The sequence below is a fragment of the Heloderma suspectum genome, chromosome 4 (assembly GCF_057233095.1).
Source record: "Heloderma suspectum isolate Gila_16-S chromosome 4, 16-S_ref, whole genome shotgun sequence".
NCBI classification, from domain to species: domain Eukaryota; kingdom Metazoa; phylum Chordata; class Lepidosauria; order Squamata; family Helodermatidae; genus Heloderma; species Heloderma suspectum.
Genome location: NC_139461.1, coordinates 300,685,724 through 300,709,297, shown reverse-complemented (window position 1 = coordinate 300,709,297; position 23,574 = coordinate 300,685,724). Strand labels below are relative to the sequence as shown.

Genomic DNA, 23,574 nt, shown 5'->3' with positions numbered 1-23,574 from the left:
AGACCACCAAGTTTCAAACAACAAATTTAAAAGTTTACTGAAGAGAAATGTTAATATGAAAAAGTTTTAAAATCTGAATAGATACATACACAACACATACAAACAACTATATGAGCAAGGTAACTAAACAACCAGGGATAAACACATCCAGCTAAGCTCATTAGAACATGTCCCTATTTTATCCATGTCCCTTATACAAGCAATATCGTACTATACTTAGGGCTCAATCCCATGCATGTTTAGACAGAGAAAAGGCCTACAACTCCCAGCATTCCCCAGCCAGCCTTGGCTAGGGAATGCTGGGAGTTGTAGGCCTTTCCTCTGTCTAAACATGCATAGGATTGTGCCCTTAATCCATCTCTCTCAATCCATTCTCCAGATCCAGAAGCTGTGACTCTTCCTTTCTTCTAGGTTTCTTCCTCTCTCTCTCTCTCTCTCTCTCTCTCTCTCTGTCTCTTTCTTTCTCTCTCTCTCTCTCTCTCTCTCTCTCATCTTCTCTTCACCTCCATGTCTTGGCTCATATCTTCTAAATGATTATTTCTCTCCCCAGCTCCACCCAATTAGGAGAGTAGTTTCTTGTTCATTTCTGCGAACTAAGGTTCCTGAGGTTAAAAAAACACAAAAAAACAGAATCCCCTGCCTGCCCGCCACTCTTCCTCTGACCTTCTGTTGAACTTTAGAATTTCCTGCTTCTTGAAAAAAAAACTTCCTGACCTCTACATTCTAACTAAATCTTTGACTTCTAAACTATTAACATTTTGGCTGAAACTAAGTAGCGCACGTGTACACACACACAAAGATTTAATCCCATAATACCCTAAAAACAGAGTGAATACATAAATGAAGGACAATTCTGCTCCTTCTCAGCCACACAGATTCAAGCACCATCCCTGCCCTGGACGGTGAAGAGATGCGCCAAGCCTTCTGATGCTTGACTAGCAAGAATATCTGAAATCAGATCAGAACTGCGCACCCATGTTTCTCTGACAACAGGACACCCAGGGGTGACAGGTGGATGGAAAAACAAATGCAGAGTGGTGTATGTGTCTCTGAAGGCATATTATTTTGTCCTGACTGGTACATTAAAGAGAGATTGGCACTTTATTGACCACAGTACACTTGATAATGGGCAGTTCAAGATCTTTTTTCCTTGGGTATATATATATATATATTTAATGAAAAGCAGGCAGGGAAAGCTGCATTTGAGAGTAGTGGGATGATTACACTGGGACTGCTTAATCCTTTCTCTTCCTGCCATTTTTCTGCTCAAAATCATCCATCCAGCTATTTTTCTCCCTGTGGGGAAAAGATGAATTCCTGTATCTTTTTCTCCAGGGGGTGGGGAAATAGCTGTGTGTGCTGATTCCAGATGGAGAAATGATAGGAACAAAAGGATGAAGCAACCCCACCACCCCTTTTGTTCTCCATTACTGATTGCAGCCTCTTGGGGATGCTTTAGATTTTTGTAAAAAAATAAAATAACAAACATGATTCCTTAACAAAGCCAAGCCATGCCCTGCTCTAATTGTAGACTAAAACATATGGAGGGTGGCAGGGTGGGAAGGGCTGCTGCAGCATTTTCAGGGGGCTACAGAGGCTGTTGTGGGTGTTTTATTTATTCATTTAGTACATTTCTAAACCGCCCAATAACTAATGTTGTCTAGGCAGATTACAACCAGTTAAAAACTAAAATACCATTTTAAAACACAGTTAAAAATATTAAATACAGCACAAATATTTGAAATGATAAAATAAAATACTTAAAAAAAAAAAAAAGCGTGTACGGCTAATGGCGGCCCCCATAGGGAGCCGTCATTCACGTTCCTTATTTGGTTGCTGTAGTCTACGTAAAGATTACGTAGACTACGGCGAAAATAAGGGCAACGCTATTTGCGTTGCCCTTATTTTCGCCGTAGTCTACGTAAAGATTTACATAGACTACAGCGACCAAATAAGGAACGCGAATGGCGGCTCCCTATGGGGGCTGCCATTTGCGTACGCACTTTTTTTTTTTAAAGTCACCCGTGATAGGCTACGTGACGATTTACGTAGCCTATCACAGCTGACTTTGCAGATCTAGCCATGATAGGCTACGTTAATCGTCACGTAGCCTATCATGGGGGCGTTTTTTTCTTTTAACTTTTTATTTCGCGGCCGGGCGAGGTGAGGCGCCTCCTCCCCGGCCTGAATTTCGGCCGGGTGAGGCGGGAAGCCTCCCCCCCCGGCCTGAACTTCGGGGGAGAGCAGCGAAGCACCTCCCCCCCACCGCGAAAAGCTGCGAGACCAGGTAAGTGACTTTCGTGCACCCCTAGTATCGTCCTGGAAACACAGCGAGTTGAGCATGTAAATTTTCAGATGTAATTTATGTTATCAAGGCTGCTCATACCTTGGAGGGATGGAACAAGCCACACTTCCGAGTGTCATGTGCTTCGTGAGGCAACGGCTAATCAGTATGGAGCAGGTAATGACAGCATTCATTTTAATCCAGGAAAGGACTCGTGAAGCATTGTTTCCTGACAAGGTATGCAAATTATGCAGCCTCATTTTGTCCAATTATTTTCTAAAATTTCTTGCAATTATGTTGCAATTTTCTTCCAGAGGACAACTTGACAAAATGTCTGTTTTCTTCTTCCTTTACTTGTTTTACAAAATATTTGTTTTTGCTTCCAAAATGGAAAGCTCGGCAGATGTGACAAATGCAGTGCGGGTTTATGTTGTGCTATAGCTATTGACAGTAAACATATCCATATATACTCTGTGTCATCCAAACTTTCCTATGTCATCTTTTGTAAATGTTTTGGGTTAATAGTGAAAGCTATCTGCCTGTAGGCTGTCATTTCCAAGTGTGCCATTGCCTATGGTGATGTCATGGAATGATCTCAAACATTCTAACTTCTTGAAGGCAGTTATGGCCAGTCACAGATTTTTGACAACTGGCACAGGTAATGTGCAGCTAGTGGAAGATTTACTCAGATGGAAGGACCAGACAAAAAGGACTGCCTGAGTCTTGTTATGGGAAAGGGTGGAAAGTGGCTGGTTACTTGTACTTGCCTCTCCTATTAACTTAAGGCACTATGAAATGGGGGATCAACAGGCAATGAGGCAGAACGAAAAGGGAAAGAGTAGACAAAAGGCTTTGGGAAGGACAGACCAAAGACCAGCCTCTGGTCTTCATTGTCTCACCTTGGTCCCTTCACATCTGTCTAGCACTCTGTTGCCCAAATCATTCATCCCTCTCCTCATACAGTTGGAAGGGGCATTTGAGTTAATTGACTCCAACCTCCTACTCATTGAAAGTACTTCTTCACACAACACATTATTTATGGAATTTGAGGCTACATCGAATTGCTATTAACCTAGGTGGCTTTTAAAAGGGGACTAGAAAAATTAATGAAGGAGTCCCCAGTGCCTTACATGGCCATGATTAGGGATGGATGGACTCACACGCACCCAGCTTTGTTGAGTACTCACTGAGCTGCTGCTGCCAACCATTCCTAATCATAGCACCGCACACGCTTCAGTGCAGCCCGGCAAGCGCCTGACAAAGCTGTGGGGCTGCATGTTGGAGCATTCATCCCTGTAATGTTGCATAGATGGCCCCTTTATGGCTGCCAAGTATGCAACATTACCTACCCAGAAGCGCACACAACGATGGCTCACTACGGAGGAAAGGCAGCTGCTGGGTGCTTGCCGAGCCACAGGGTGCTTGGTGAGTGGGTCCACAGTTTGGTGAGTGGGGTCCAAGAGGGAGGGGGAGTTCGTTGAACTCCACCCCCACCCCCAAACACACTCCCACAACATCCCTAGCCTTGATCCAGGGCCCTTCATATGCACAGGACTCCTTGCCTACAAAATCATTCATGGTTTCGTCCCCCTTACCTCTCTATGTTTATATCCTGAAATATTTCTGCCCATGATCTTTGCTCCTCCAGCTCCAGCACCCTCAGCCTGCTAAAAGTCTCCTGCTCCTTCAAAGGACTCCTCCCGCCTTTCTCCCTCAGAACTGCCTCCCAGAACACCTGAAAGATGCCATCTCTCTTGCGTCATTCAGATTCCTCCTCAAAATTTACCTTTTCTGTGGAGCATTATGCACAACCATCTAGCTCCCATGCGCTACTGCAGGAGTGGGGGATCTCTTTCAGCTTGAGCTACAAGCTACAGTCTGCTTAGGGATTTTATTATAGTAAGTGGTATAGAAGTATCACTAATAATAAATAAATAAATAAATAAATAGTTCTTTCTTTACAACATTTGTATACCATTCCACATTTAAACAGATTCTGTAGCGGTGAACAACAAGAGATAAAATGAACAAAAGATAAAAAAGAATGAAACGTGATATTAAAATTATTCTCAAATACATGCAAGCACGCACACAGAGAAGGGTGGCAATAAAATCAAGGCTGGTTAACCAAGGAAGGCTTCCTGGGAAAGAGCTGTTTTCAGAAGGTGCTGAAAACAACCCAGTCTTGGTGCCCGCCTGACCTCCAGAGGCAGGGAGTTCCATAGGACAGATGACACCACACTGAAGGCTCTTCTTCGGGTGGACTCGGTGTGGAACCACCAGGAACATGCCCTCTGATGACCTCAGTGACTGGGCAGTTTGGTAAGGGAGAAGGCGCTCACCCAGGTATCCTGGTCCCGAGTTATTTAGGGCTTTGTACACTACTACCAAAACCTTAAACCTGGCCCAGTAGCAAATAGGCAGCCAGTGCAGTTCCCTCAGCAAAGGAGTTGCATGCTGAAACGGGGCAGCTCCCGACAACAGCCGAGCTGCTGCGTTCTGCACTAGCTACAGCTTCTAGAGGAGCCTTAAGGGCGGCCCCACATCGCAGTAATCCAGTCTTGAGGTTACTAGTACCTGTACCACTGTGGCCAAGCTATTCCTGTCCAGGAAAGGCTGTAGCTGGTGAACCAGCTGAAGCTGGTAAAAGGCACTCCGAGCTGCCATGGTCACTTGGGTCTCCAGCAACAGTGATGGATCTAGGAGTACCCTCAGACTATGCATCTGATCTTACAGAGGGGGTGCAACCCCATCCAGAACAGGCAATGGGCCTTTCTCCTAGACCCGGGAACCACTCATCCACAGGGCTTCCATCTTGCCGGGATTCAGCTTCAGTGTTTTGGCCTTCATCCAGCCTATTACTGCATCTAGGCACTGATCCAGAACTTGCACAGCCTGACCTGATTCAGATGTCATGTCATAGGGAGATAGAGCTGTGTGTCATCAGCATACTGATGGCACTTGGCTCCAAGTCCCCTAATGTCCACTCCCAGTGGCTTCATGTAGATGCTGAATAACACTGGGGACAGGATGGTACCCTGTGGAATCCCATAGCTCAATTGCCAAGGGGCTGAGGAATCATCACCCAATGTTACTCTCTGAAATCAACCCCACAGGTAATACCACAACCACTGTTACACAGTGCCTTCTATGCCCATCCCACAGAGTCTATCCAGGAGGATACCATATCCAATGGTATCAAACGTGGATGAGAGATGGAGCAGAATTAGCAGGGTTGCACCCCCCGGTCCCTCTCTCGATAAAGGTCATCCATTAGGGTGACCAAGGCTGATTCAGTCCCGTAACCAGGTCGAAATATGGTCTTTAATGGGTCTAGATAGTCAGTATCATCCAAGAGTCCCTGCAGTTGTTCTGCCATGACCCTCTCCAGTACCTTCCCTAAGAAAGGGGTATTTGCTACTGGGTCGTAGTTGTCTAAAACCATTGGGTCCAGGCTGGTCTTCTTCAGGAGTGATCTCACTACTGCCTCCTTAAGGACAGCAGGAACCATCCCTTCTCATAGAGAAGCATTCACCAAACCCTGGACCCACCCAGTCATATCCCCTCAGCTAGCTTTTATTAGCCAGGAAGGGCAAGGATGTAAGGCTTGCTCCTCCTGGCTAATAAAATAATGATGTAGCTGTAGCTATGAGCTACTGTAACTCAGTTTGTAACTAAGCCCAAGAACATGCAACTGAAACAACCACATATTTCTTCTTTTATTGCTGCCTCTACATATTGCCTCCACTTCCCTTCCTCTGTTGTTTCCCCTGTGTCCAATTTTAGACTGTAAACTCCTTGTGTCAAAGACCTGTTCTCTGATATGCTACAAACCATCTAGGGATAAACAAATTTATCAAGTTCAATTTCTCATTTTTCCAACATTACATGCATTCCGTCGCATTTCTGCATTAGTTTGCAATTTTGTTCCTAAAATCTCCGAATAAAAATTCATACATATTTTTGTACACACTTTTCCAAATATGCATATTTTTCTCCAATTGATTTTCCCCAATATAGACATTTTTCTGGGCACTTTCCCCTAATATATGCATTTGTGCACACTTTTTCCTATTCCACATATTCTTTGTCCACTTCTTTATTATTTTGTGAAGTGCATCAAGAAATTCTGAAATGTGCAAATATTTTGGGGAGTGCAAATTTTGGAAGCTTGCATTAAAATGCAAAGCCAACAAATTTCTCACCTAACCCTGAAAACACCATGCACTCAGATCATGCTGTATAAAGAAAGAGATAAAAATAATGAGGCAGGGGGATGAAGAGGCAGGAGGCAATGGTGCCTGTAAGCATGTGCAGAATATCCCCCCACCCCAATGTAACTACTAGCCTCCACACCTTGGATCAGGGATGCAGAAGCTCAGATGAGTGGCTATGGCTTCTCTGGGTTATTCATTGGTCGCTGAAAGTGAATTTTACATATTGTTATTGTAGCAATGCTTTGATGTGTATTCCTCTTATTATATAGCTTTGGTCACATATATGTGGAAAAGTGGCATACAAAATAAAGTAAAAGTATCATTGTGCTTTCAGACCTACACATCTCTGACAATATGACTTGGAATTACAAATTCTTCATCCCTAAAATAGAACCAACCTTCTGAGGTCGGTAAAATGAGTACCCAGCTTGCTGGGGGAAAGGTAGTCTCGACTGGGGAAGGCAATGGCAAACCACCCCACTATAGTCTGCCATGAAAATGTCAGTGAAAGCGGCATCCCTCGAGGGGTCAGTAATGACCTGGTGCTTGCACAGGAGGAACCTTTCCTTTCCTTTTCTCTTGATTCAGATTTGGAGAAACAAGCTTTCCCTCTGAAGGCGACTCATCAACAAACTTTGTAAAGTGCACAGTACAGCATCTGACCGGCGATCAATCATGGGTATAAATTATTCAGCCATTTCACTCACCCGAACCAGCTGCTGTGGGAAGGGTCCTCTTGAATTTTCTGGCACATTGATTGGTGGGATAACCCAGTCACGCTTCTGCCGCCTGAGCCCATGAGAGTTCTGGTGATGGCGCCAGGGCATCAGAGTGTCACTGGGCTGCTGTACGAGGTCTGCCGACATGTTCTTCTTTCCTTTCTGCTGAGTTGGAAGGGGGGGGGGAAATCATTATTTTATTTTTGCTTAGTTTCTTTAAAAAAACCAAAACCCCAACACAGTCTAGTTATTTTTCTCTCCAACGCATGTACGAAAAATAACTCGCCAGGAAGTTGAACCTCGTTTGGGTTGAGAAATAGCTGCATAGGACAATATGATTGTTATTACAATGAAGCAAACATTTCTGCATTATAAAAGCACACAGCACTTTTATTGACGTCTTAGCCACAGCTTCATTTTTACCAACGCATGGAGCTGTCATTAGACAATCAAGCCTTCCTCCACGATGGATTGTCTTCATTATACCAACTGCAGGAAGCTTTATCAGCCCCTCAGAGGATAAAATCTGCAGATTTCAAATAAATATAATCAATCGCAGGAACAAAATGAAACAAGCCCGGCATTGCCAGTGGTAGGTCTAGGTCCATTACGCAGCATTAAGCTCCCCACTAGCCTGGAATTTTAAAGAACCACTGACTTATTTGCAGCTGTAATGGAAAGGGATTCATGGGGGGCTGAAGGGTGTCTGAAGTGGCCCATCATGTGACAGACATAACACAGAAAGGACGGTCCAAAACAGGGATGTGTGAATCAGCAAAACCCAAGCTTATTGAGGTTCTTCAAATTCTACCTCAAAGCTCATTCCAACTTGCTGTCAGGGGCTCCTTGGAGGCCACTCTCAGTCTAATCCAGTAGCCAAGTCCAGACACAGACAAAGGGATTCCTTTCCAAGTTTTATTCTTCTTTTACAACTTAACAACTCTACAGGTAGCAACTAGATCTGAGCAGCAGAGTACCTATGCCCTAAGTTGGAACAGTTGTTCCCCATTTGAAAGGGAATTACTGGCAGACCCCTGAACTTAAGGACTAGGGAGAGTCCCTCCCCTTTTCCCTTGGATCCTCTGGGCACAGCTGTTGTTTGCGCACCAACCGGCACTACGCCTCCTTTCCGCGCCCTCCATTTGGCGCCGCTCTCTGTGTCGGCATCGCGCGTCCACCAAGTCTGCTATCCACACTCGGTCACTGCATGGACTGCTATCTACTCTAGGAATGCTGGTGGGAGGAATCTCCATCAGCTGTGGGCCCTGGGAAAGAGGAGCGTGCTCCTCTCCCAGAAGTGACTGCTCTTCCTCAGAATCAGAACTACTTGGGGATTCTATGGGCTCAGTGTCCACCCTGACACTCATGCCTATATATCAGATCGTAAGCTGGGGGGGGGGGGGTTGGTGTGGATTTCAATGCCCACCAAGAACTACACATTTTCCTCACATGGATTAGGTGTTTGTGCAAATTTTTCAAAAGCACTCATTTTTTTTCATGTGTAGTTTTCAAATGTACCCATTTTCAAACACCTTTCTCTTTGGTCCATAAATCATGTTGCAAGGTCAGAAATATACGGACTTTGACCACAGATTGTATTTGAGTCCATGTTTCAGTTTGGGAGATGCAAACTGGGTAAATTCTGCTCTAAAACAAACTGCAATGAAGTTCTCATACCTCCATAGTCCAAAATGGGTCTTCATCACACTCTGTTCAGTTCCACATGGATCCCTCCAAGTGATGGCTGATACATGATGTCACCATTTATCTGTGGATCCCAGCTTTGAACTAGGAACATCATGATTTGAAACTGGTGCTCAGCCCAGTGAGGCGCTTGGTACTATGTGTACAATGGCTAGGGATGGATGAATCTGTCGATTTCCCTTTGTCCCACATTCAGATTTTTAAAATCTCATGTTCTTCCCATCCCATATATGAAGAAATTTGCAAATTTTGGTAAACACTTATCAAAACCAAACTGAAACAAAATATTTACCCATCTGCCCCAGCCAAATCCAATAGGAACAGAATGGAGAGGCCCATGATGTACCTGCCTGCCATATAGCTGTTAAAGATTAGAATTCTGTCAGAAAAAAGAAAAGAAAAAGTGTGGCAACCCTTATTCAGCACGAACAAGGTGGGTGAATATGGTAGATTCAAATCCAGACTTTAAGAGCTAAGCACTGAAGTCCTGGGCATGGATGGATGAACCTGTGGGGACTCCCCATACTAGGATCCTGATCAGGGGCACTGTGCCTACTCTAGAGTAAATATGAAACAAAGACGTGGCTGGTAGACACACATTTACAATAATGTCTGTTTTGGCTCCAAGTCCTGGCTCTGGGCTCAAGCTTCAAGTTCAAGATTCCAGATCTAGTGGTTCCAGCTTCAGGTTTCTTAGGCAAGACAGCTTCAATGCTCTCCCTCCATTGCTTGATAGGTAGAGAGTAGGGATGTGCAAACTCACCCCCGTCTAGGTTCTCTGGGTGCCCGCCCAGCCCCTGCTCGCTGGTCCTCAGACTGCACTTGAGACCGTCTTGCGCTTGGTGAACAGCCTGCACTCATCCCGGTGGCCTCATCGAGCTCCGTGTTTGCCATGTTTTGAAAATTAAAATGGCGTTTGCAAAAATGTGCATACTTACATATGCATGGAAATGCGCAGTTCCGCAAAAACGCACACTTCTGCACATATGCAAATATGCACATTTCTGTGATTGCCATTTTATTTTTCAAAACATGGCGACTGTGGAGTTTGATGAGGCCACCAGGGTGAGTGTGGGTCGCTTGCTGAGCACAGGGGAGAGCAAGGGCTCGCTAAGCGGGGCTCGGGGGTATGGGCAGGGGGGGTTCCACGGAGTCCCACATGGAATTGGGTGCCCATGCCATCCCTAGTAGAGAACCACTGAGCAAGAAGGCAGTGGCATCTACTGCTCCTAGGGATGTGTGAGAAGTTCATTTCAGTTCATTTTTGATCAGTATTTACCTACTTCGCACCTTCTAGATCAAACACGGATTTGGACACCACCTACGGTTGAAGTCCATACATTTCTGAGCTGGCAATGTGATTTGTGGACAGCAACAACAGTCTTTGACTGCATGCATACCTTTGGAAAATGTGCATGAAAAATGTATACTTTTCAAAAAAAAGCACAAATAGGCTTTAATCAATGGGAGAAGAATACATACATTTGAAAGATGTGGACAATGGATGTGTACATCTGGAAAAATGCTCATGAAAACACACATTGATTTTCATGTGAAAAGGGTGGGGGAAAGAAGCTCACAATCTGATTTGGACTCCAGCTGGAATGAATGAGATGGGATTCAGAGAACTTCAGCAAGCTTGAACTTTGCTGATTCACACATCCCTACCTGCTCCTCCTTCTCACTGCCACCATTGTCTGGGCCAGAGCGAGAGGCAGGGAAACAAGCAGGTTGCAATGATGAAGGAGAGGAGCAAGTCCGGGAAGCTCTTGTCAGCTGGGGTGATGCCCACTCCTGATGCTGACCCTGAGTTTTAGGGACTAAGTTGACAAAGCCTGGATTGGAGAACATATATTCCAGGTCTGGATTCAGGTATGGCTGTCCACAGGCCCAGTCTTGACATCATCTCCCAATGTTCTTCTGAGAAACGGCATCATTATTGTTCCAATATTACAGATGGGGATCGAATCCAAGGGAATATGATTTGTCAAATATCATCCAAGGGTGCTGTGGCTGTACTTTCAAGAAAGAGTTTACTGGTGCAAGCCAAATATGTTACTGATCACACCAGAGCTTCTGTTAGGGAAATAACTATAGCTCCTTGGTAGAGTACATACAAGTCCAGTCCATGACATCTCCAGTGGAAAGGATCAGGTAAGAGCAATGGAAGCTGGGGGCTCCAATTTCAGCAGGGCTGTGAATCCATTCTGGGTTTCAGTCAGAATCAGCCAGAACTCAAAAAGAGCTATCCAAGGTGCTGAACCATATCCCCAAATGGGTTCAGCACCTTGGATAGTTCCTTTAGAATTCTGCCTGGTTCTGACTGAAACCCAGAATGGATTCACAGCCCCACAGAAACTGGAGCCACCAGCCTCCCCTTGGTAGAAGTTTTTGTGAAAGACTTAGTCAGGATAAACAAGACTGGGCTACATGAACAAATAGTCCCACCTGAGATAAGACAGCTTCTCCAGGTTTACAACACAGACATTAGAGACCTTCTTAATCTTAACGGCATGTTAATAAACCCTTACTCATGTTTGCTTAGCTCCTTCCCTTTACATTTTGAGCTTCTCCAGCTCCCATGCTTAATGACAGCTGTTGAATGTGCATTTCTTGTCCTCATTAATAAGAGGTACCCATAATGTAAAAAGGCATTCAGAAGGACAGCACACATTTTATGTATCCATGAAACCTAACCACAGTCTGTGCTTGCTATGTGAAATGGAGCTCTTTTCAAAAGGAACTTGCAATTCCCAGTTGGGGGATCTTCCAAGAGCAGAGGTTTGGGTCAGTTTCAATAACTGGCATGCAAGAGTGAGGGACAAATTATGAAGGGATGGTCAAAGAATTTGTGCTCTGGCAAGTTTACACAGGGGAATAATCAGAGCTAGAGAGAGATTCGAGAATTAACATGAATCCCAAAGCCCTCTGGAAGCTGAAGTAATTAGCAGTGGCTCAGTAAGACCATCCTGGTCTTTTCATTCTTTCGGAAATATTTGATAGCAAGTGAGCGGAGCGTGACTCTTTGTCACTACCAATGAGGTTTTTCGACATTAGAATGGATCATCAACGTGACTTTGAGGTCGATGGTCTGCAATGCAGATGAAGGGCCGACGTGGTCATTTTCAAAAGGGTTTCCCCCGTACCCGCTAGCCTTGGCATGGTGCTCCTCACTACACAGAGAGGCAAGAGCAAAAAGTGTGATATCACACCTTTTTTCATCATGCTTCCAATTTACAGCACCAGGGGGAAAAGGAGGGGAGGGAAGGACTTAGCAGGATGACCAAAGTCTACTGTGCCTTTCTCAAATAATAATAATAAAATCCTCAGCAAGGATTTTGTGTTGGTTTTATTTATTTAGTATATTGGAGGGCACCCCTCCACTCAATGAATTCTTGAGGTGATGTGCAGATTAATACAATAAAAAGGATTTAAAAAACCATAAACTGCAGAAAGCTAAAGAAGGAAATCTAGAAAAACATAGAATACAATAAAAAACTGGGATTAATAGTAAAATCAGAGAGTGGCATTAACTATTAAGATCTCAGCACAGCAATGTAGTCTTCACCAGACATCTAAAGGACACTAAAGAGGAAGCTTGCCTAATCTCCCTGGGGAGGGTGTTCAATAATGGAAGTGAAAATGGAATCAATCAGATAAATCCTGATACAGATAATAATGCAATAGCCCAGTGTTGTCTGCTCTGACTGGCAGCAGTTCTCTGAGGTCTTGGGAATAGAAAGAGCCTTTGCCTTTCCCACAGTGTGCTATCACAGCAAAATCTGGCCATTTGGGGCCTCACCAGATTTCCCTGGTGCCCCCATTTCAGCTTGCATTTATCAGCTGAGCTGTAGGCTTTTTCCTGAAATCCAGGAACTTTGCTCGTTGTTGTTTTTTAAAAAAGCAACTTGCACAAATCGCAGTTGAAATTTGCATGAATGAAAACCCAAATTTACACAAATTGCAGTTAATATTTGCACAAATTACACAAATTGTGGCCTCAATTTGCATGAGTTGCTATTTATGAAAAAAGAGGAAAATCCGCAAACTGGCCCAACTCGATGAGATCTATCCAAGGTCCTTTTTAATTGGAGAGTTTGAAGACTGATCTTGAGACCTTTACCCTGCTCTACTCTGAACCATGGCCCTGCACATGAATTGCCAATGCAAACTAATCCTTCTGTTATTTACAGCGGGGTAGTTGTAGTAGTCTACAACTCCCATAATTCTTAGCCATTGGCCATGCTGGCTGGGGCTGATGGGAGTTGTCATCCAAATCATCTCGAGGGCACCAGGTTGCCTACCCCTGTTTTAAACGCATGTTTTTCTACATTCTAGCCTCAGCTTGGGGCTATGCGCTTGTAGCCCTTCTTAGATATCCTGAATGGACATTATCAGCAGTTTGGTAGGGAGAGAAGCCACGAAATCCAGCTCCTGCTCCTTATCCCAAACAGCAGTTTGATGATACTCAGGAGAATTTAACTGGGGCACAGCTGTAAGTGGTGGATCAGACAGCAGAATCATGTGCATAGCAGTCACTTGTGTGCACAATTCCCTAACCAGCTAGGTCTGCTTCCTCTAGCTAGATCAGGGTGTCTGTGTGTTTGAAAGTAACTTAGAAAATCAGACACGAATCAAACGCTTCCTTCCCTTTCGACAAAGCCTCGCTGTCACCACCCCCAATGATCTTCAACCCAAACAGCAACAAGAATGCTCTTTCATTCCCATTTGTTGATGACATGTCCTCATAGCATTAATTTCTCCCACGGTGTTTCAACAAGTTGTACATATTCTCTGGTGTTCAAAAGTTGAGTCAACTATGTGAACAAAACACTGGTGGGGTGATGAATGCCAAACCTATTCAGGTTTCTATCTAAAACACCACCACAGGCCTTGAAAGCCACAGCAGAAAAGGTAGTAATAGTTCTTTAAAACACACACACACACACACACACACACACAAGTTCACTCTTTTTCTTAATGAGTGTGCAAGTGTGATAAGCCTTGGGCTGTACTGAATGATACTTCTCCCTGATCTGGACCATATACATGGAGGATCTCCAAGATGCCCATGCAGACCCATAACTGTTCCTTGCAAGAGGAAAAAAGGCGGGGTATAAATGCAATAAAAATAAATAAATAAATAAATAAATAAATAAATAACTCCTGGGTAAGGCTTACTGTCAGGGCTACCGTCAGAAGACTTAGAGCCTCATATTTTTCATGGAGGATAAGGCTAGCAGTGGCTACATGATGGCAATATATCACCTCCAGTATCAGAGGCAGCATGCATCTGGTTGGACACTGTGCAAACAGAATGCTGGACTTTGGTCTCATCCAACATGGCTCTTCTTATGAGCAGGAGCCAGGAATAATGCTTGGGAGTCATTGCTGAGGGACCAAGCCAGAGGTCAGAGATAAGGAACAAAGTCAAGAGCCAGACCTGAAGAACACACTGAAATACACTTAAGCCAGGAAGACCACTGTTGTTCCTTCAAAGTCTTGCCCTAAACAGGAAGTCTTTTATAGCTCTTCATGACTAGGAGACCCAGTGGGCAGCCTGGGTTGCTGGCGTCAGTGCAGAGCTTGGTTATATTTCTTAGCAGTAGGCAAAAATGGCCTCCCAAAATTCTCTACCCTAGTTGCCAAGAGCAAAATTGGAAGGAGGGGAGGAATTTTGAAGAATATTCTCTGGGAGGGAGCAGAATTTTCCAAAATGCTTTGAACATTCATCAGAAAATTATCTCTGAGAAATATTGGTCCAAGAAGACGCTCCATTCTGCAGTGGAGAGTGGAGGGCAGTTGCAAAGAGCTGAGGTCTAGCTATTGAAATTTCCTCAAAAGATGAATTCAGATATGAATATTGGAGGTCTAGGATATTCTGAACACTGCTCTGTGAATTTCACCAACTATACTAATATCCAACACTATTCTGGTATATCTGTTTCCCAGTCATCCAAAGCTAGGAAGCTCAAAACACATCAAACCATATGCTACGATGCACATGCATATACATAGGAGCAGACAAATCACTTCACTTTTACATGTGTTCACCCAACTGTCTGTTCTGCCCTATTTCTGCATCAATTTACAATTTTTAAACAAATCTGCACAAGATTGCATTTAAATACATATTTAAAAACACATTTCTAAACATGATTCCTCTCAAAATATGTGTTTTCTAAACGTATTTTCTTTCAAAATGCACATTTTAAAATGTATTTTGATACATTTGTGACGATGAATTCCATTGGGATATTAAGGAAGTGTGAAAGCAGATAGATAACTCACTTCTGATCTGTACATTAGTTATGGTGTCAGTTCATATCAGAATTCTCAAAGATTGAATTCGTCAAGGATCCCTACACCACAGAATCCAGTTGTTCCACAGTATGAACACTAGTAAATCCCACAATGCACTGCATCCTAAAAACAAAAGTGCATGCCTAACCTCACAATTCTGAGTAGTGATTAGTTGGCTCATTAGCCAAAACTTGTCCCTTCATAATGTTCACCTTGGTAGTGAGCCTGGGTCGACATATTACAAATTCACTGTTAAATTTAGAATTGATTGTGAGCTTTGGGGCATGTGCAGTAAAGTAGTATGCAAATTTCCCTCCTAAATTTTCAGTTGTTGTGCCACCTAACTTGTCGTAAGTTGTCGTAAGCCCCACAACTTACTTGAAGCAGTCTCAGTAGCTGCTTCCCCCATTGTCATCATCGCCGCTGCCACAGCTCTGGCTCTGAGGAGGACTCTGCATGCTCATCTTTATACTGGTGATCAGCAACAGTAAGTAAACATCAGATGACATCATTACACGGGCAGACGATGTAAAAACAACCAATCAGAAAGGGGCCACACAATGTGGTGACATACAATTTCATGCCACACTATGTGATTCCTGGCCACAGCTCCCCAGTTGCATCTTGACACTGCACATGCACAACACTAATATATACAGATTTTGTACTAAAGAACTCTTGTCCAAGCTCATATGGATGGATTTGTTACTTTCTGAGTAAATAATGACTTCACTTGGGGTAAGCTCAGCCATCACTAATTCTGACATGGCCTTAACACTTCCAGGAAGCGATCCGTTGGGAACCTTCCAGAGCCTTTTTGCTTGCTCAATACCCAGTACAAATGGGGTGGGCAACTCGTGGACCTCCAGATGTTTTGTCCTACTAATTCCAGCATCCCTCGCCATGCGTGAGCTGTCTAGGGCTGACAGGAGTTGTAGGCCAAAATATCTAGAGGGACACACATTGCCCACAATACAAATCCAATCGAACAGGTCCCTGTTATGGGCTGCCTGCTAAGCCCTGGCTCCCCAGCTCCATGCCTCCAGAGCTCATCTGCTTCCTGTATACAGCACATGTCTTGACATCACGGGTGCATGAGCTCAATGAACCTCTGCATATGGGCTCTGGCACTGAAGATCCCATAGTCACCAAAGTAAATACTAAGACCATCTAGTTAACATTTGCCACAACCTCCAATAGCAATCCAAGGGCTCCAGAGCCGCTCACAGCCTTCTCATTTGGCTGCAAGCAGAACCAGTGAATGTGAAACAATACCAGCTTTCACCTTACGCTACAGTTAGCAGTAACCAGTTCAGCCAGCTGGCAGTTCTTCACTTCCAGCCAACCTGTAGCCCCTGGCTACAGTGACATCTGGACATTATTATCCAGCCAAGCATATCACCAGCCCATTTACATAATATCGTATCAGATTTTGTGTACCAGCTTTAACTGAGCCTTCTCTGAATCACATAAACGTTGGTGAAAATAAGCCACCATTCTGAGCTTAAGAGATAGGGTATTTAAATAGGCAAAGATTATTAATTTTATGGGTATCGGCTGCATAAAGGAAACATTACCTATTCTGCATGGCAATATCTTGCTCTTGCTACATGAACAAATAATAACTGTTCTGGGAAGGCAGTAAAATTGTTGTTGATTTTTAAAGCCAAAACAACAATGCTATTCCTGATTACTGTCTCCTTACCTGCCAGTCTTATTATTTCAATTGCCTGTTTGTACTTCTGACTTACCTTTTTATTTAGGGTGCAATCCTATGCTCGTTTAGACAGAAAAAAACATCCTACACTCCCAGCATTCCCCAGCCAGCCATGCTGGCTGGGGAATGCTGGGAGTTGTGAGACTTTTTTCCCATCTAAACAGGCATAGGATTGTGCCCCAAGTAAATGTATTAGCTGCCCTTCAGCATATGTTCCCTCGGAAGTGTTCAATTCAGAGAATAAAAATACCACAAACAATACAATCAAAGCAAACAAAAACACACACACAGCAATGTGTGTCAATAAAACACGTCAATAAAAGCTAGCCACACTATAAAACAATAATTAAAAACAACTATACGAGATGCTGCAATGCAAATACAGTCTTCATCTAAAGAAGGTGCAATAAAAACATCACAGTTGGTGACAGGAGAGTTTAGCTGAGGAGGGTATTCCAAATGTGGTCTGGAATGTTAGGGATGTCAGAGAATTTCTCCACAAATCTCCAGGAGGCCGAATGCCAATGCATTCGGCCCCCTGAAATTGGTGGAGAAACGGTCCGCCACCCCCCTGCTACCCCCCGGGATGGGACTTACCTCGTGCGAATGTCCCTTGCGATGGCGGGTCCTGGCGGCGGTTCGGCGGCGGTGGCAGCGGCCAGTCTTCCGACTGGCTGCCGCCGCCGCCATTTCCAAGTAAACCCCCCCCCCCAACAACGTGATAGGCTATGTAAAGATTTACGTAGCCTATCATGGCTAGATTTTCAAAAAACACTGTGATAGGCTACGTAAATCTTTACGTAGCCTATCATGGCTGACTTTGAAAAAAAAAAAGCGCATACGCAAATGGCGGCGCCCATGGGCGTCGCCATTTGCATTCCTTATGTTGGCATGGGTAGTCTACGTAAAGATTTACATAGACTATGGCAAAAATAAGGGCAACGCAAATAGCGTTGCCCTTATTTTCGCCGTAGTCTACATAAATCTTTACATAGACTACCTGTGCCAAAATAAGGAACGTAAATGGCGGCGCCCATGGGCGCCACCATTTGCGTACGCGCTTTTTTTTTTTTCAAAGTCAGCAGTGATAGGCTACGTAAAGATTTACGTAGCCTATCACGGTGTTTTTTGAAAATCTAGGCGTGATAGGCTACGTTAATCTTTACGTAGCCTATCACTTTTTTTTTTTTTTTACTTCTTCCCTGCAGAAGAACTTTCGCGGCCGGAGAGGTGGGGCGCTCCCCCTGGCCAGAACTTCGGCGGGGAGGGATGGGGCACCTCCCCCCCAGCCAGAACTTTGGCAGGGAGGGACGGGGCGCCTCCCCACCTGCCAAGAATTTCGGGGGGAGAAACGGAGCACCTCCCCCCCACCGCGAAGCAAGCTGCAGGACCAGGTAAGGGATTTTCATCCATCCCTATGAAATGTGCAAGGGATGTGCAAATCAGCAAATCTGAGCTCACCAAAATTCTCCAAATTCCATTTTGATGTTCGTTCTGACTTGGGTCTCTATCAGATTGCGAGTTTCGTTTTTTTTCTTTTCTCATGAAAATCCATGTGGGTGTTTATGCATATTTTCCAAATGTACACATCAATGTTGTGCATTTGTAAAATGTACACATTCTTCTCCCATTGATTAAAGCTTATTTGTGCACATTTTTCAAAAGTACACATTTTTTCATGAATCTTTTTCAAATGTACGCATGCCGTAAAACACATTTTTGTGTGTGTCCAGGAAGCATAGTGCAAGCTTGGGCATGTATGGACTTCGACAGCAAATTGTGTCCAAGTCTGTCTTTTGTCCAGAAGGTGTGAACTGGATAAAAACCTGATCAAAAACAAACCAACATGAATTTCTCATACATCATTAAAAAGGGAGCACCACAATCAAAAGTAGGGTTCCCAAAAATTTGCTTGGTATGTCCATAACATGGCATGTCTATAACACCCAGCTGTCTGGAAGGAGATCAATATTTCTTTATCGTCCTTCCTCCTGATATAGTTTCTAGGTGTCAGAAACTGCTGACCATGAGGTAAAGCAAATCACTGCAGCCTCTCAGCAAAGAACATTCCAGACCTGGACTTACTCCACCCACCATGGCAGGCTGCTGGATCCTTCTGGGCAGGAAAGAATGTAAAGACCCCCCTGTTGCAACTGAGCCTGGAAACTAGCGGGAATGCAGTGGAGCTCTTACGAAATCGAGATTCCACAGCAAGGGAATTGAGCCTGCATTCCTCAGCACTATCTTGTGAAATCTACCGGTGAGCTAGGAGCAGAACCAGCGCAAAGCAGTATCCCTGACTCCCAACCTTCAGAGCAACGCTTCTGGAAGCTGCTGGATTCAATGGGGTCACACTCCCCTTGTCTTTTTTCCAGCAAAGGTTGTATACAACGGCAGCTAACACAGTTAATTCCAAAGCCAGATTGAAAAGGGTCTCGAAAATCCAGTTCATATAGGAGAGTCTAAAGTTTCCTGGACACAGCCCACTTCATTCTCTTGGCTAGGAAGGGAAGGTTAGACACTGGCCTATACTTTTTCAAATCAAGGATCAAGTGAAGGCTTTACTCTTTTCTTTTTTAACAGGCTGTACCACCTCCTTCAAGGAAGTTGGAACCTCCCTTTCCTCTGGGAAGCATGAACTATCTTCTGGATCCAGCCTACCAATCCCCCAAGTATAGCTACCAGTAGCCAAGATTAGTATAACATAGTATGTATAATGCTAAGCAACCTTTCTGTAACCTTGGATACCAGCAACTGAATGCTTCACCTGAAGAAGGTTTGAGTGGCCCTGATCAAGGTCCTCTCATGGGCCCTGATTAAGGTTCTCTGCCACTCTGGTAGACTCCTACCAGAGTCGGGAGATCCGGGTTCTAGTCCCCACTCGGCCATGGAAGCTCACTAGGTGACTTTGGGCCAAACACAGACTCTCAGCCCAACCCACCTCACAGGGTTGTTGTTGTGAGGATAAAATGGAGGAGGAGGAAGAGGATTATGTACACCGCCTTGAGTTCCTTGGAGGAAAAAAGGTGGGATAGAAATGTAATAAATAAATAAATAAAGTTCATTGGATCTGCTGGCTTGGAAAAGCTTCCTGCTAACAGATAACCCAGGGTGCCTACTTATGAGCAGTTCCACAAACTGGAAGGACAAATGAAATGTGAAGGATTTAGTCTATGTTTACCCAACCACACACAAAAAATTGCTAGCTACTTAAAAAAAAAAAATAACAGTGAGAGTGGAAAAATATAGTGATATATGGATAAACGTTTGCATGAATTCTGCTCTGCCAATACACTTGGCTGCCATTGGCAACTGTACAGGAAAAGAACAAGGTTCTTTTTACTGACTCCCACTTCTGTACACACATGTTTTGATCTTTTTTAGCAAAAAGGGTGTGATTTCATTTGGCATTGTTGTGCAGGACAAATGAAAAGCTTGTGAAACAAAAGCAGAATGTGTGTGTGAGTCTATATATGTTGCCTAAGTAAATATTGCTTTTTTTATTTAGGTCAGTGCTCAATTTGCCAAAACCGGAACATCAGGAAGCCCACAAAGCAGCAACAGCAATAGAAAAAACCACAGTGCCCAACAATCCCCTTTATTTCAGACCTTGATTTGCTTCACCCTATTGATGCTAAGCTGCTATCTTCATTAGGGTGTCATTCCCCGTCCCCCTGTCTTCTTGTCCTCCTATTGGAAAGCTATTATGGCTACTTTTCAGCCATATTTACAAATAGTTGTAAGCTCCATGGTGAATTTAATCAAAGGCAGCTTCACGTCACATCCCATTAGCATCAAAACACAAATTGCTATTCATGAACGATTTGTGTCAAAGTGCTCTGAAAAACTGGCATTTTAGCTGCAAGATGTTCTTCCGTGCACAGCACTTCAGCAGTGGCATTAAATTAATGTGTTTGCATAAAAGGCGTTTGCTAATTGACAAAGAAATGGGAATTTGGCAACAGGCTTCCACTTTAAAGATAATGAACAGCACTGGGAAGGATACATAGATAGACAGGCATACACACACTCACCTTTTTGGTCCTTAAGAAGTATCTTAATTTTGGAAGCAAACAGGACAGAGCCAATCCTAACAGGCTGTTTGAAGTGCCAGATCAAATTGTTTGATCATCGCGACTTCCAGAAGCAAACAAAGGCACTGGTGCATCTCAGACCTTTATCAAAACTGGCGGCTCACAATCAAGAATGTTATGTTTGCTTAGGAACTCATTAGACAGAATTACCTCCCCACTTACAGAATAGAATACAATTGCAGTATGATATATATATATATATATATTTAATCAGCTAGTTAAGCAAGAAATTCATTAGTTTCTGGGAGGGGTGGTTTCAGTTAACAGCGAGGCTGCATAGAACAGTTCACATTAGAGTCAATTAGTAAGAAAAATTGTCAATTTTGGCAAGCGCGCAGGAATCGTTGGTTGACAGACGGGAAAAAGACTGAGCGAGAGACTTTAACACAGACATCTCGCAATGACAAAAAAAAAAAGGTGACACAAGGCTTGCAAAATGTTCAATGCAGTTGCACCCTGCAAATCTGACACACTAAAAGGGGGAGTTTATGTGAAGAAGGAGATGGCCAGCTTCTGTATTTTCAGAGGCGGCTTTATTCTGCAGACAAGGGTTTGGGGACCAGAGTTATATGCTGCCTTACGAAGCGGCTTCTCTACGGATGATCAGGATTTGTAATAAAGTTGGGTGGGCCTAGCAGTAGCAGTTGGGGTTTCCCAGTTATAGAGTACAGGTATAACAGAGGCGTAAAACTAGGGATGGACGAAAGTCCCTTACCTGATCCCGCAGCTTGCTTCGCGGTGTGGGGGAGGCGCTCTGTTCCTCCCCCTGAAATTCTGGGCGGGGGAGGAGGTGCCCGATCCCTCCGGCCAAAATTCTGGCCAGGGGGGAGGCACAGTGAACCGGCAATGAACCTCATCTCCTGCTGGGACGCAAATGGCGGCGGCCATAGCCGCCGCCGTTTGCTTCCCTGCAGTCAGCCGTGATAGGCTACGTAAATCTTTACGTAGCCTATCACGGCTGACTTTGGGGGAGGAAAGCGCGTATGCAAATGGCGGCGCCCATGGGCGCCGCCATTTGTGTTCCTTATTTGGGCACGTGTAGTCTATTTAAACATTTACGTAGACTACGGCGAAAATAAGGGCAACGCAAATAGCATTGCCCTTATTTTTGCCGTAGTCTACATAAATGTTTACGTAGACTACACGTGCCCAAATAAGGAACGCAAATGGCGGCGCCCATGGGCGCCGCCATTTGCGTACGTGCTTCCCCCCCCCAAAGTCTTTGGGAAAGTTTTCGGAAAATTTAGCCGTGATAGGCTACGTAAATCTTTACGTAGCCTATCACGTTTGTTGTTTGTTTGTTTGTTTGTTTTTACTGGGAAATGGCAGCGGCGGCAGCCGGTCGGAAGACTGGCCGCCGCCGCTGCTGCCGCCGAACCACCGCCGAAGCGCCGCTTGGAGCCGCCAGCGCCAGGGACATTCGCCAAAGGTAAGTCCCATTCCGGGGGGGGGGGGCGGAGAATTTCTCCAGCAATTTTGGGGGGCCGAATGCATTGGCATTCGGCCTCCCAGAGATTCATGGAGAAATTCTCTGCCATCCCTACATAAAACATGAAATCCAATGAGAGATGGAACAGTATGATTTTCACCTGGCTGCATCAGATGAAGAGGTGAGATATAATGATGCCCTTTCCATCAGCGTGGCTCAGGCCAATTGCCACTAGGCTCCTGTCATCTAGGGATGTACGAAAGTCACTTACCTTTCCGTGGATTATGTTGATGGTAGGGGGGGAGGCGTTCCGTCCCTCCCCCTGGAATCCTGGACAGGGGGGGAGGCGATCCATTCCTGCCCCCCTGGAATCTTCCATGGCCGGCTGTGCTCCGCAGCGGCTCCGCGGAGCAGCCAGCCAGGCCCAGGCCAGAGCTGTCCGCAGCCGGATTTCCAGCTGCGGAGGGCTCTGGGTAAAAAACAACAACAACACAAAACCACGTACGCAAATGTAGGGATGTCAGAGAATTTCACCACGAATCTCGGGGAGGACGAATGCCAGTGCATTCGGCCCCCCGAAATCGGTGGCGAAATGGTCTGCCCCCCCGCCCCCCCCGGGACGGGATTCACCTTGGGCAAATCTTCCTGGCGGTGGCGGCTGCAGCGGCCGGTCTTCCAACCAGCTGCCGCTGCCACCATTTCCAGTAAAACAAAAAACAAAAAAACGTGATAGGCTACGTAAAGATTTACGTAGCCTATCACGGCTAGATTTTTTAAAAATACCGTGATAGGCTACGTAAATGTTTATGTAGCCTATCACGGCTGAGTAAAAAAAACAAACGCGCGTACACAAATAGCGGCGCCCGTGGGCGCTGCCATTTGCGTTCCTTATTTTGGCACGTCTAGTCTACGTCAACATTTACGTAGACTATGGCGAAAATAAGGGGAACGCAAATAGCGTAGCGTCTACGCTATTTGCGTTCCCCTTATTTTCGCCGTCATAGTCTACGTAAATATTTACGTAGACTAAGACGGCCAAAAATAAGGAATGTAAATGGTGGTGGCCGTAGCTGCCGCCATTTGCGTATGTGTTTTTTTTTTACCCAG

At 44.7% G+C, this 23,574-nt stretch overlaps 1 protein-coding gene across 1 annotated transcript in view; it reads right to left on the bottom strand.

The window, feature by feature from the left end:
* Nucleotides 1-23,574, bottom strand: part of CDH4 (cadherin 4) — a 1,230,390-nt gene that overhangs the window by 454,593 nt on the left and 752,223 nt on the right. Inside the window, exon 4 of the mRNA XM_084854314.1 lies at nucleotides 7,209-7,385. Within this exon, the coding sequence (XP_084710440.1) occupies nucleotides 7,209-7,385 (177 nt within the window). The remainder of the gene's footprint in view (nucleotides 1-7,208; nucleotides 7,386-23,574) is intronic.